The sequence below is a fragment of the Oncorhynchus tshawytscha genome, unplaced genomic scaffold, assembly GCF_018296145.1.
Source record: "Oncorhynchus tshawytscha isolate Ot180627B unplaced genomic scaffold, Otsh_v2.0 Un_contig_3735_pilon_pilon, whole genome shotgun sequence".
In the NCBI taxonomy this organism is placed as follows: Eukaryota; Metazoa; Chordata; class Actinopteri; order Salmoniformes; family Salmonidae; genus Oncorhynchus; species Oncorhynchus tshawytscha.
Genome location: NW_024609281.1, coordinates 92,501 through 105,000, shown reverse-complemented (window position 1 = coordinate 105,000; position 12,500 = coordinate 92,501). Strand labels below are relative to the sequence as shown.

At 49.1% G+C, this 12,500-nt stretch overlaps 1 protein-coding gene across 1 annotated transcript in view; it reads left to right on the top strand.

Moving 5' to 3' along the window:
* Positions 1–3,691: 3,691 nt before the first annotated feature.
* The window catches only part of LOC112241270 (zinc finger B-box domain-containing protein 1-like), a gene marked incomplete at its 3' end in the record, with an annotated part of 18,332 nt that continues 9,523 nt past the window's right edge, over positions 3,692–12,500 (top strand). Inside the window, exons 1-3 of the mRNA XM_042314755.1 lie at positions 3,692–3,824; positions 4,249–4,381; positions 4,892–5,005. Coding sequence (XP_042170689.1) covers positions 4,320–4,381; positions 4,892–5,005 — 176 coding nt within the window. The remainder of the gene's footprint in view (positions 3,825–4,248; positions 4,382–4,891; positions 5,006–12,500) is intronic.

The following is a 12,500-nucleotide window of genomic DNA, read 5'->3' as shown; positions in this document are numbered from 1 at the left end:
TCTCCCTGTCTCCCCCTCTCCCTGTCTCCCCCTCTCTCCTGTCTCCCCCTCTCCCTGTCTCCCCCTCTCCCTCTCCCCCCTGTCTCCCCCCTCTCCCCCTGTCTCCCCCCTCTCCCTGTCTCCCCCCCCCTCTCCCCTGTCTCCCCCTCTCCCTGTCTCCCCCTCTCCCTGTCTCCCACCTCTCCCTGTCTCCCCCTCCCTCTCCCTGTCTCCCCCCTCCCCTGTCTCCCCCTCTCCCTGTCTCTCCCCTCCCCCTCTCCCTGTCTCCCCCTCCCTCTCCCCCTGTCTCCCCCTCTCCCTGTCTCCCCCTCTCCCTGTCTCCCCCTCTCCCTGTCTCCCCCTATCCCTGTCTCCCCCTCTCCCCCTCTCCCCTGTCTCTCCCTCTCCCTGTCTCCCCCTCTCCTTGTCTCCCCCCCCTCTCCCCCCTTGTCTCCCCCTCTCCCTGCCTCCCCCTCTCCCTGTCTCCCCCCTCTCCCTGTCTCCCCCTCTCCCCCTCTCCCTGTCTCCCCCTCCCCCCTCTCCCTGTCTCCCCCCTCCCTCTCCCCCTCTCCCTGTCTCCCCCCTCTCCCTCTGGTCCGGTGAATCCAGCTGTCGTAGACCATCCTCAGTGACAGTGAAAAGGTCACACTCCCCTCTGAGCTCCATGTTCTGTCTGCCTTGGGAACACCAGGCGGTTCCTGTTTCTTCAGATGAGCCACACAGTGACAGGTCACAGGTCACCTGACCTTTTGACTTTATGACCTTCCAATGACCTTTCAGCGCCAATTACCTTTTTAGACCTTTGGTTTGGCTGCTTACGTGACCAGAGCCATGGAGTTGAAGGACACCATCTCCATGATTTAGACATTAGACATCAGGCTGTTGACGGCAGGACGGCTCATAATAATGGCTGGACTGGCATGAATGGAATCAAAAAACACTGTTCTATTTATTCCATTCCAGCTATTATTATGAGCCGTCCTCCCCTCAGCAGCCTCCACTGATAGACACACACACACACACACACACACACACACACACACACACACACACACACACACACACACACACACACACACACACACACACACACACACTGTCTGCGTGCACAGTGGTAGTTATACTGATTATACTGATGGGGATGTTTTGATGATGAAGATGATGACGATGGTGTTCCTCCCTCCTCTATAAGAGCAAAGTCCTGCAGCAGTAGAACAATAAGTAATCTCCTGTCTGGCTGCTTTTCCTCGGCTTAGCACCCCTCGACTGGTCTCTGTGGCATTACTCAAAGGTCTCTCTCTAGCCAATCCCAGACAGTCAATATATGTCCATCGTTAGATCATGGCAAGGAAATTTAACCTAACAGATGACATTCAATACAGCCACAATGATTGCCTCCTAATGAATGAAATAGCCCTGACATTTCAGGACAAAATGCTGCTGCTCCTTTCACATGCGACTGTTAACTGGTACTCCACACTGGTTATACCTGCCTCTCTCTCTCTGTTTCTCTCTCTCTGTTTCTCTCTCTGTCTCTCTCTCTGTTTCTCTCTCTGTCTCTCTGTTTCTCTCTCTGTCTCTCTCTCTCTCTCTCTCTCTGTTTCTCTCTCTGTTTCTCTCTCTGTCTCTCTCTCTGTCTCTCTCTCTCTCTCTGTCTCTCTCTCTGTCTCTCTCTGTCTCTCTCTCTGTCTCTCACTCTGTCTCTCTGTCTCTCTCTGTCTCGCTCTCTCTGTCTCTCTCTCTCTCTCTGTCTCTCTGTTTCTCTCTCTGTCTCTCACTCTCTCTGTTTCTCTCTCTGTCTCCCTCTCTCTGTCTCTCTCTCTGTCTCTCACTCTCTCTCTGTCTCTCTCTCTCTCTGTCTTCTCTCTCTCTCTCTCTCTCTCTCTCTCTGTTCTCTCTGTCTCTCTCTCTCTGTCTCTCTCTCTCTCTCTCTCTCTCTCTCTCTCTCTCTCTCTCTCTCTCTCTGTCTCTCTCTCTCTCTCTCTGTCTCTCTCTCTGTCTCTCTCTCTGTCTCTGTCTCGCTCTCTCTCTCTCTCTCTCTCTCTCTCTCTCTGTCTCTCTCTCTCTCTCTCTCTCTCTGTCTCTCTCTCTCTCTCTCTCTCTCTCTCTGTCTCTCTGTCTCTCTCTCTCTCTCTCTCTCTCTCTCTCTCTCTCTCTCTCTGTCTCTGTCTCTGTCTCTGTCTCTGTCTCTCTCTGTCTCTGTCTCTCTCTCTGTCTCTGTCTCTGCCTCTCTCTCTCTCTCTCTCTGCCTCTCTCTCTCTCTGTCTCTGTCTCTCTCTCCTCTCTCTGCCTCTCTCTCTCTCTCTCTCTGCCTCTCTCTCTCTCTGTCTCTCTCTCTGTCTCTGTCTCTGTCTCTCTCTCTCTCTCTGTCTCTCTCTCTCTCGTTCCCATTTTTCCTCTTACTCTCTACCTCCATGTACCCTCTTCCTACCTGTCTCTCTATCACTCTCTCTCTTTCTCCTCTCTGGTCCTAATCAGTATGCTTGGACATGCTTGACTGTCTCTGTGTTGGCTGGGGCAGATGAGAGAGGGTTAGAAAGAGAGAGCGAGAGAGAGAGAGATGAGAGAGAGAGAGAGATGGAGAGAGAGAGCCAGAGAGATAGAGAGAGAGGGATGAGAGAGAGAGGGATGGCGAGAGCGTAGGAGAGCAAGAGAGCAAGCAGGGGAAGAGGATTGTGGTGTTTTATAGAGAGGGTCGGGGCTGAGGGAGACTAAGCAGCAAGTAGGAAAGACAGGGCGACACCCCACAATGACCCCTGTATGACCCTGAGCGGCTGGTTGTCATGGTCCACACTTTTCCACACGCACCTACCTGCTCCTGACAACAGGTGCAACCAGGGGGTGGGGGGGGGCACTTTTGGGGTAATTGCCAGTCATTTTAGGTATGGAGCAGTGGGGTGATGGAGGGAGAGAGAGAGAGAGAGGGTGGAGGTATGGCCTGATCTGGAAGACTGCCTTTGGAATAGCAGATCTGAAAGATTCTGTTTTCCCAGAATACAAATGAGATCTGGCTATGTTGTTATTGGAGACACGGGCCTAGTTCTTCTCAGCTGCAGGATACAAGGATACACGCACGTGCACACACACACACACACACACACACACACACACACACACACACACACACACACACACACACACACACACACACACACACACACACACACACACACACACACACACACACACACACATTCTGCGACTGATATACCAGATAATGCGGCGTGTTAAAAGCAAGACCCGATTATAAGCGCTTATTTAACGCATCTAAAAGAATCAGATGTGAAAACAGTGTGTGTCTCGGTGTCATGCTCAAATAGGCAAGTACTGCTTTCTGAATATATAAAAACAAAGAAAAATAAGATAACATTTCTATGCTCATTTGATGGCGAATTTAGACACACTGATTAATTTAATTAAGGTTTTAATCACAATGTAATCTCTACATAAGTTAATATGAACCCTATAATGATTTTAATTAAATAATTCCAGCTGTCCTTGATTGCAGTAGCAATATGGTTCTGCCTATCTTTGAATATGATGTCAGAGTTAATTCATTGAACACATTATTTACAGGAGTCTTGTAAATTAGAATTTGAGGAGAGTGTGAGCGAAAAAAATCAATTTCATTTAAAATGTAAGTCCCGAGGTGCCGGTTAAGGAAATCCTTGCTCCTTTCCCGTGGACTATCGCGAGAGTTACGTTTCCATAGAAACAACCATACACAAAAACCATACACAAATGTTTCTGTCTTGAGAAAGGATAAGAAACCGTTTTGCTGCTGTTTGTTCGAAACCAACTTGGTTTAAAATAGCTAAAAGGGGACGCAAGAAGATAAATCGGAGGTAATTATTTAACATAACGTTTAAAAAAGAACATGAGAAATTATAATGGTCTGGAGGTGACATGAAAGCTAACTTGCGTTATGTAGTTAATTAAACTAGCCAGTCTAGCTAGCCAAAAACGTTAACGTCTGGTACAGTAGATAGCTAGTTAGCTAGCCTAAACAAACATGTGTAATCACAGAAGGTGTTGATACCTCAAAACTACCTGTTGCTGTTTTTAATAGCCATTACAATATTCTGTCATTTTGGTTAGGTTTTAACTGCCTGACTATGCAATTGTATCATATTTTGCCTCGGATATTCAGTTCATTTTATTGCAGCAGTATTTTCTGTGTGATTTAGCCTGACCTGGCTGATCAGTGAAATAAATAGCAGGTTTTATATGATTAATCTTTATTTTTTTTATTTTTTAAATTTTTTACAGCAGGGAGCCGTGTGTAAAAAGGCACACAAAAGGTGCACAGGGAATAACTAAGATCAAGAGAGTGTGGAGCCATGAATCTAAATGACTTTGTGGTGATTTCCAACAAGCCCAAGTCAGTCAAGCTCAATGCCAGGTAGGTGAAGAGTTGTTCATCTGTTGCTCTCTTCCCCAAAGCAACACCGGCTCAACTCTGAGTTGATAGGGACAAACCAATGCTTGTTCTTGTAGGTAAAGGATCTACCAAAATGCTCTTGTTTTCAATTTTAAAAAAGTAAATGGTATTGTCGTGCTTCCATATGTGATAAAAATGTCAAACCTTTTAAATTTTTCTTGTCTTCTCTCTTTTGTCCATTGTTCCCTATTCTTTTCTCTTGACGTTGGATCATTAGGAGATGGGCGTTTGTCTATTTATGCTGATAGTTGCTTTCTGTTTTTTCCATAATGTAGCGTAAATAGATCCTATTCCTTGGTGTTTCTCATTTGCTAATAGTTAATTGATTTAGACGGATGAATCGATAGGTGACGCTCTACTCTGGTCTAATAGGTAATCAATGTAATTGATGAACTGGTATATGCTTCTCTAGTCTGATACGTGATTGATAAGGTTAATTGATTGTTGTTGATTGATTGTGTGTTGCCATAGGAACCTGCGAGAGCTGCGCATGGAGACAGTGACGCTGGCCCAGGAGAGTAAAGACATGGAGGATCGACTGCAACAACTCAGAGAGAGCATGAGCCGGGAGAAAGAGGAGAGAGAGTGAGTAACAGAGAGAGAGAGATAGAGGGAGAGAGAGAGAAAGAGGAGAGAGAGTGAGTAACAGAGAGAGAGAGAGATAGAGGGAGAAAGAGGAGAGAGAGTGAGTAACAGAGGGAGAGAGAGAGAAAGAGGAGAGAGAGTGAGTAACAGAGAGAGAGAGATAGAGGGAGAGAGAGAGAAAGAGGAGAGAGAGTGAATAGCAGAGAGAGAGAGATAGAGGGGAGAAAGAGGAGAGAGAGTGAGTAACAGAGAGAGCATGAGCCGGGAGAAAGAGGAGAGAGAGTGAGTAACAGAGAGAGAGGGAGATAGAAGGAGAGAGTGAGTAACAGAGAGAGAGAGGGAGAGAGAGAGATAGATAGAGAGAGAGAGTGACTGATAGTTATGAGAAAGAAAGACAGAGAGCGAGAGACAGTGATGGAGAACCTGTTAGAAGTGTAGATAGATGTGTCACAGGCAGTTGCTGCAGTGTGTTATCTGGTGTCCTGTCCATCCTAGCTGGACCATTAGTATCACATCAATTATCTGGTAAATGTAGGTTAAGGGGAACTCGGCTAATTTAGGCAGGAAATACATTTTCAGTGGGAAAGATAAACACATCTTTTATGAATATGATTGTTTTCCCCTGCATTTCATTAATAACGTTGAGATGTGTGACCCAGGGTGCATTGCTTTGGGAAGTTATGGAGAACAGCGTTTTAGGGGCGTATATATCACACTATACGAGCCCATAACTCATACACTGGGCTTCATATATCACACACACACACTCGCACGCACGTTGCACGCAACCCCCATCCTCCCACTAATACACACATACACACACACACGTGCACACACACACACACACACGTGCACACACTCAATCATAATAAATGACAGTTGAAGTATAACAGGGTAGGGATATGAACTACTGGGAGAGTTTACGTCTCAAGTGTTTGCAATCGTTTTGTCCCGGTGAATATTCATACATAATAGCCATGGAAGTGTACAGCCAATGATGGGGTGAAGACATATCTGGAAATAGTTAAGGGCAGATTGTTTCTCGTTGTTTGGGTGAGATTGTTTTAGAGGGGAGGAACAGACCTCATGAACTCATACATCATCTGGAGAGAGGAGAGCCGAGCTGCTGCTACTGACGATAAACATGTAAAGGCAACAGTGTCACAGTAAAATACGGCTGTGGTTACTGCTTTATCAGACGACCCAGGACCGTGTGTGTGTGTGTGTGTGTTGCGCGTTATCTACAGGAACTGTTAGATTGAGAGTGTAGGGGAGTATCATCCACTCTCCAATCACAGTGCTGTTTATGTAGAGAGCTGTTGTTTGCCTGTCTCAGAGCCATTCATCAATAAGACAGGATCTGGATACAAAGTAGAGAAGACGGGGAGCTTCTCCTGTTCAACTCCTCACACCTTACTCCTTTGTGAAGAGAGAGAACAGAGAACTTCTCCTGTTCAACTCCTCACACCTTACTCCTTTGTGAAGACAGAGAGCGAGAGAATCAAGTCTGAAATGGGGGGAGAACAGGAGGAGGATTTTAATAATAATATAGCACTTTCTTTTTAATGGAACTTCCATTTTCCTCTAACACCACCCCTCTAACACCACCCCTCTAACACCACTTTCTAACACCACCCTCTAACACTACCCTTCTAACACCACCCTTCTAACACCACTCTCTAACACCACCCTTCTAACACCACTTTCTAACACCACCCTCTAACATCACCCTCTAACATCACCCTCTAACACCACCTCTAACACCACCCTTCTAACACCACCCTCTAACATCACCCTCTAACACCACCCTCTAACACCACCCTCTAACACCACCCTCTAACACCACCCTCTAACACCACCCTCTAACACCACCCTCTAACACCACCCTCTAACATCACCCTCTAACATCACCCTCTAACACCACCCTCTAACACCACCCTTCTAACACCACCCTCTAACATCACCCTCTAACACCACCCTCTAACACCACCCCTCTAACACCACCACTCTAACACCACCCTCTAACACCACCCCTCTAACACCACCCTCTAACACCACCCTCTAACATCACCCCCTCTAACACACCCTCTAACACCACCCTATAACATCACCCTCTAACACCACCCTCTAACACCACCCCTAACACCACCCCTCTAACACCACTCTCTAACACCACCCTCTAACACCACCCTCTAACACCACCCCTCTAACACCACCCCTCTAACACCACCCCTCTAACACCACCCTCTAACACCAGCCCTCTAACATCACCCTCTAACACCACCCTCTAACACCACCCCTCTAACACCACCCTCTAACACCACCCTCTAACACCACCCTCTAACACCACCACCCACCCTCACCCCTCTAACACCACCCCTCTAACATCACCCTCTAACACCACCCCTCTAACACCACCCCTCTAACATCACCCTCTAACACCACCCTCTAACACCACCCTCTAACACCACCCTCTAACACCACCCTCTAACACCACCCCTCTAACACCACCCTCTAACACCACCCTCTAACACCACCCTCTAACACCACCCTCTAACACCACCCTCTAACACCACCCTCTAACACCACCCTCTAACACCACCCTCTAACACCACCCTCTAACACCACCCTCTAACACCACCCTCTAACATAACACCACCCTCTAACACCACCCTCTAACACCACCCTCTAACACCACCCTCTAACACCACCCTCTAACACCACCCTAACCTAACACCACCCTCTAACACCACCCACCCCCCTCTAACACCACCCTCTAACACCACCCTCTAACCACCACCCTAACACCACCCTCTAACACCACCAACACCACCCTCTAACACCACCCCTCTAACACCACCCTCTAACACCACCCTCTAACACCACCCTCTAACACCACCCCTCTAACACCACCCTCTAACACCACCCTCTAACACCACCCTCTAACACCACCCTAACACCACCCCTCTAACACCACCCCTCTAACACCACCCTCTAACACCACCCTCTAACACCACCCCTCTAACACCACCCTCTAACACCACCCTCTAACACCACCCCTCTAACACCACCCTCTAACACCACCCCTCTAACACCACTAACACCACCCTCTAACACCACCCCTCTAACACCACCCTCTAACACCACCCTCTAACATCACCCTCTAACACCACCCTCTAACACCACCCTCTAACACCACCCTCTAACACCACCCCTCTAACACCACCCTCTAACACCACCCTCTAACACCACTAACACCACCCTCTAACACCACCCTCTAACACCACCCTCTAACACCACCCTCTAACACCACCCCTAACACCACCCCCTAACACCACCCTCTAACACCACCCTCTAACACCACCCTCTAACACCACCCTCTAACACCACCCTCTAACACCACCCACCCTCTAACACCACCCTCTAACACCACCCTCTAACACCACCCTCTAACACCACCCTCTAACACCACCCTCTAACACCACCCTCTAACACCACCCCTCTAACACCACCCTCTAACACCACCCTCTAACACCACCCTCTAACACCACCCTCTAACACCACCCTCTAACACCACCCCTCTAACACCACCCCTAACACCACCCTCTAACACCACCCTCTAACACCACCCTCTAACACCACCCTCTAACACCACCCTCTAACACCACCCCTAACACCACCCTCTAACACCACCCTCTAACACCACCCTCTAACACCACCCTCTAACACCACCCCCTAACACCACCCTCTAACACCACCCTCTAACACCACCCTCTAACACCACCCTCTAACACCACCCCTCTAACACCACCCTCTAACACCACCCTCTAACACCACCCTCTAACACCACCCTCTAACACCACCCTCTAACACCACCCCTAACACCACCCTCTAACACCACCCTCTAACACCACCCTCTAACACCACCCTCTACCACCCCTAACACCACCCCTCTAACACCACCCTCTAACACCACCCTCTAACACCACCCTCTAACACCACCCTCTAACACCACCCCCTAACACCACCCTCTAACACCACCCCTAACACCACCCTCTAACACCACCCTCTAACACCACCCCCTCTAACACCACCCTCTAACACCACCCTCTAACACCACCCTCTAACACCACCCTCTAACACCACCCCTAACACCACCCTAACACCACCCTCTAACACCACCCCTCTAACACCACCCTCTAACACCACCCTCTAACACCACCCTCTAACACCACCCTCTCTAACACCACCCTCTAACACCACCCCTCTAACACCACCCCTCTAACACCACCCTCTAACACCACCCTCTAACACCACCCTCTAACACCACCCTCTAACACCCCTCTAACACCACCCTCTAACACCACCCTCTAACACCACCCTCTAACACCACCCTCTAACACCACCCTCTAACACCACCCTCTAACACCACCCTCTAACACCACCCCTCTAACACCACCCTTCTAACACCACCTTCTAACACCACTCTAACACCACCCTCTAACACCACCCTCTAACACCACCCCTCTAACACCACCCCTCTAACACCACCCTCTAACACCACCCTCTAACACCACCCTCTAACACCACCCTCTAACACCACCCCTCTAACACCACCCTCTACCACCACCCTCTAACACACCCTCTAACACCACCCCTCTAACACCACCCCTCTAACACCCCCTCTAACACCACCCTCTAACACCACCCTCTAACACCACCCTCTAACACCACCCTCTAACACCACCCCTCTAACACCACCCTCTAACACCACCCTCTAACACCACCCCTCTAACACCACCCTCTAACACCACCCTCTAACACCACCCTCTAACATCACCCTCTAACACCACCCCTCTAACACCACCCTCTAACACCACCCTCTAACACACCCTCTAACACCCCCTAACACCACCCTCTAACACCACCCCTCTAACACCACCCTCTAACACCACCCTCTAACACCACCCTCTAACACCACCCTCTAACACCACCCTCTAACACCACCCCTCTAACACCACCCTCTAACACCACCCTCTAACACCACCCTCTAACACCACCCCTAACACCACCCTTCTAACACCACCCCTCTAACACCACCCCTCTAACACCACCCTCTAACACCACCCTCTAACACCACCCCTCTAACACCACCCCTCTAACACCACCCTCTAACACCACCCTCTAACACCACCCTCTAACACCACCCCTAACACCACCCCTCTAACACCACCTCTCTAACACCACCCTCTAACACCACCCTCTAACACCACCCTCTAACACCACCCTCTAACACCACCCCTCTAACACCACCCTCTAACACCACCCTCTAACACCACCCCCTAACACCACCCCTCTAACACCACCCTCTAACACCACCCTCTAACACCACCCCTCTAACACCACCCCTCTAACACCACCCTCTAACACCACCCTCTAACACCACCCTCTAACACCACCCTCTAACACCACCCCTAACACCACCCTCTAACACCACCCTCTAACACCACCCCCTCTAACACCACCCTCTAACACCACCCTCTAACACCACCCTCTAACACCACCCTCTAACACCACCCTCTAACACCACCCCTAACACCACCCTCTAACACCACCCTCTAACACCACCCTCTAACACCACCCTCTAACACCACCCTCTAACACCACCCTCTAACACCACCCTCTAACACCACCCTCTAACACCACCCCTAACACCACCCCTAACACCACCCTCTAACACCACCCTCTAACACCACCACCACCCTCTAACACCTACCCCTCTAACACCACCCTCCTAACACCACCCTCTAACACCACCCTCCTAACACCACCCCTAACACCACCCTCTAACACCACCCTCTAACACCACCCTCTAACACCACCCCTAACACCACCCTCTAACACCAACACCCCCTCTAACACCACCCTCTAACACCACCCTCTAACACCACCCTAACACCACCCTCTAACACCACCCTCTAACACCACCCTCTAACACCACCCTCTAACACCACCCTCTAACACCACCCTCTAACACCACCCCCTAACACCACCCTCTAACACCACCCTCTAACACCACCCTCTAACACCACCCTCCTAACACCACCCTCTAACACCACCCCTAACACCACCCTCTAACACCACCCTCTAACACCACCCTCTAACACCACCCCCTAACACCACCCTCTAACACCACCTTTCTAACACCACCCTCTAACACCACCCTCTAACACCACCCCCTAACACCACCCTCTAACACCACCCTCTAAAACCACCCTCTAACACCACCCTCCTAACACCACCCCCTAACACCACCCTCTAACACCACCCTCTAACACCACCCTCCTAACACCACCCCCTAACACCACCCTCTAACAGTGGCTGAAAGTCTCTTGTACATTCAGATTGTTCTTCATTTCAGAATTATCTGTGGAGCAGAATGAAGCAACATCATCCCTCTGTTCTTTATCTGTGGAGCAGAATGAAGCAACATCATCCCTCTGTTCTTTATCTGTGGAGCAGAATGAAGCAACATCATCCCTCTGTTCTTTATCTGTGGAGCAGAATGAATCAACATCATCCCTCTGTTCTTTATCTGTGGAGCAGAATGAAGCAACATCATTCCTCTGTTCTTTATCTGTGGAGCAGAATGAATCAACATCATCCCTCTGTTCTTTATCTGTGGAGCAGAATGAATCAACATCATCCCTCTGTTCTTTATCTGTGGAGCAGAATGAAGCAACATCATCCCTCTGTTCTTTATCTGTGGAGCAGAATGAAGCAACATCATCCCTCTGTTCTTTATCTGTGGAGCAGAATGAAGCAACAACGGAAATGGATGCATTGTCTTACTCTCTGTCCGCAGCGTGAAGGAGAGAAGACTAACTACAGTATACTAGAAATATACTTAGGCTTGCTGAGCTCACACACTACATCACCCAGTGTGTATGGCCTGCTGAAGCTGGGGCTTGTTTAAAGATTCTTCTCCTCTTCTGGATGGTTCTAGTGTTCTGGATGGTTCTATGGTTCTTGTGTTCTGGATGGTTCTAGTGTTCTGGATGGTTCTAGTGTTCTGGATGGTTCTATGGTTCTAGTGTTCTGGATGGTTCTAGTGTTCTGGATCGTTCTAGTGTTCTGGATGGTTCTAGTGTTCTGGATGGTTCTAGTGTTCTGGATGGTTCTAGTGTTCTGGATGGTTCTGGATGGTTCTATGGTTCTAGTGTTCTGGATGGTTCTAGTGTTCTGGATGGTTCTAGTGTTCTGGATGGTTCTAGTGTTCTGGATGGTTCTAGTGTTCTGGATGCCTCTTGTGTTCTGGATAGTTCTGGATGGTGCTATGGTTCTAATTTTCTGGATGGTTATAGTGTTCTGGATGGTTCTATGGTTATAGTGTTCTGGAGGGTTCTAGTGTTCTGGATTCTTCTATGGTTCTAGTGTTCTGGATGGTTCTAGTGTTCTGGATGGTTATAGTGTTCTGGATGCTTCTAGTGTTCTG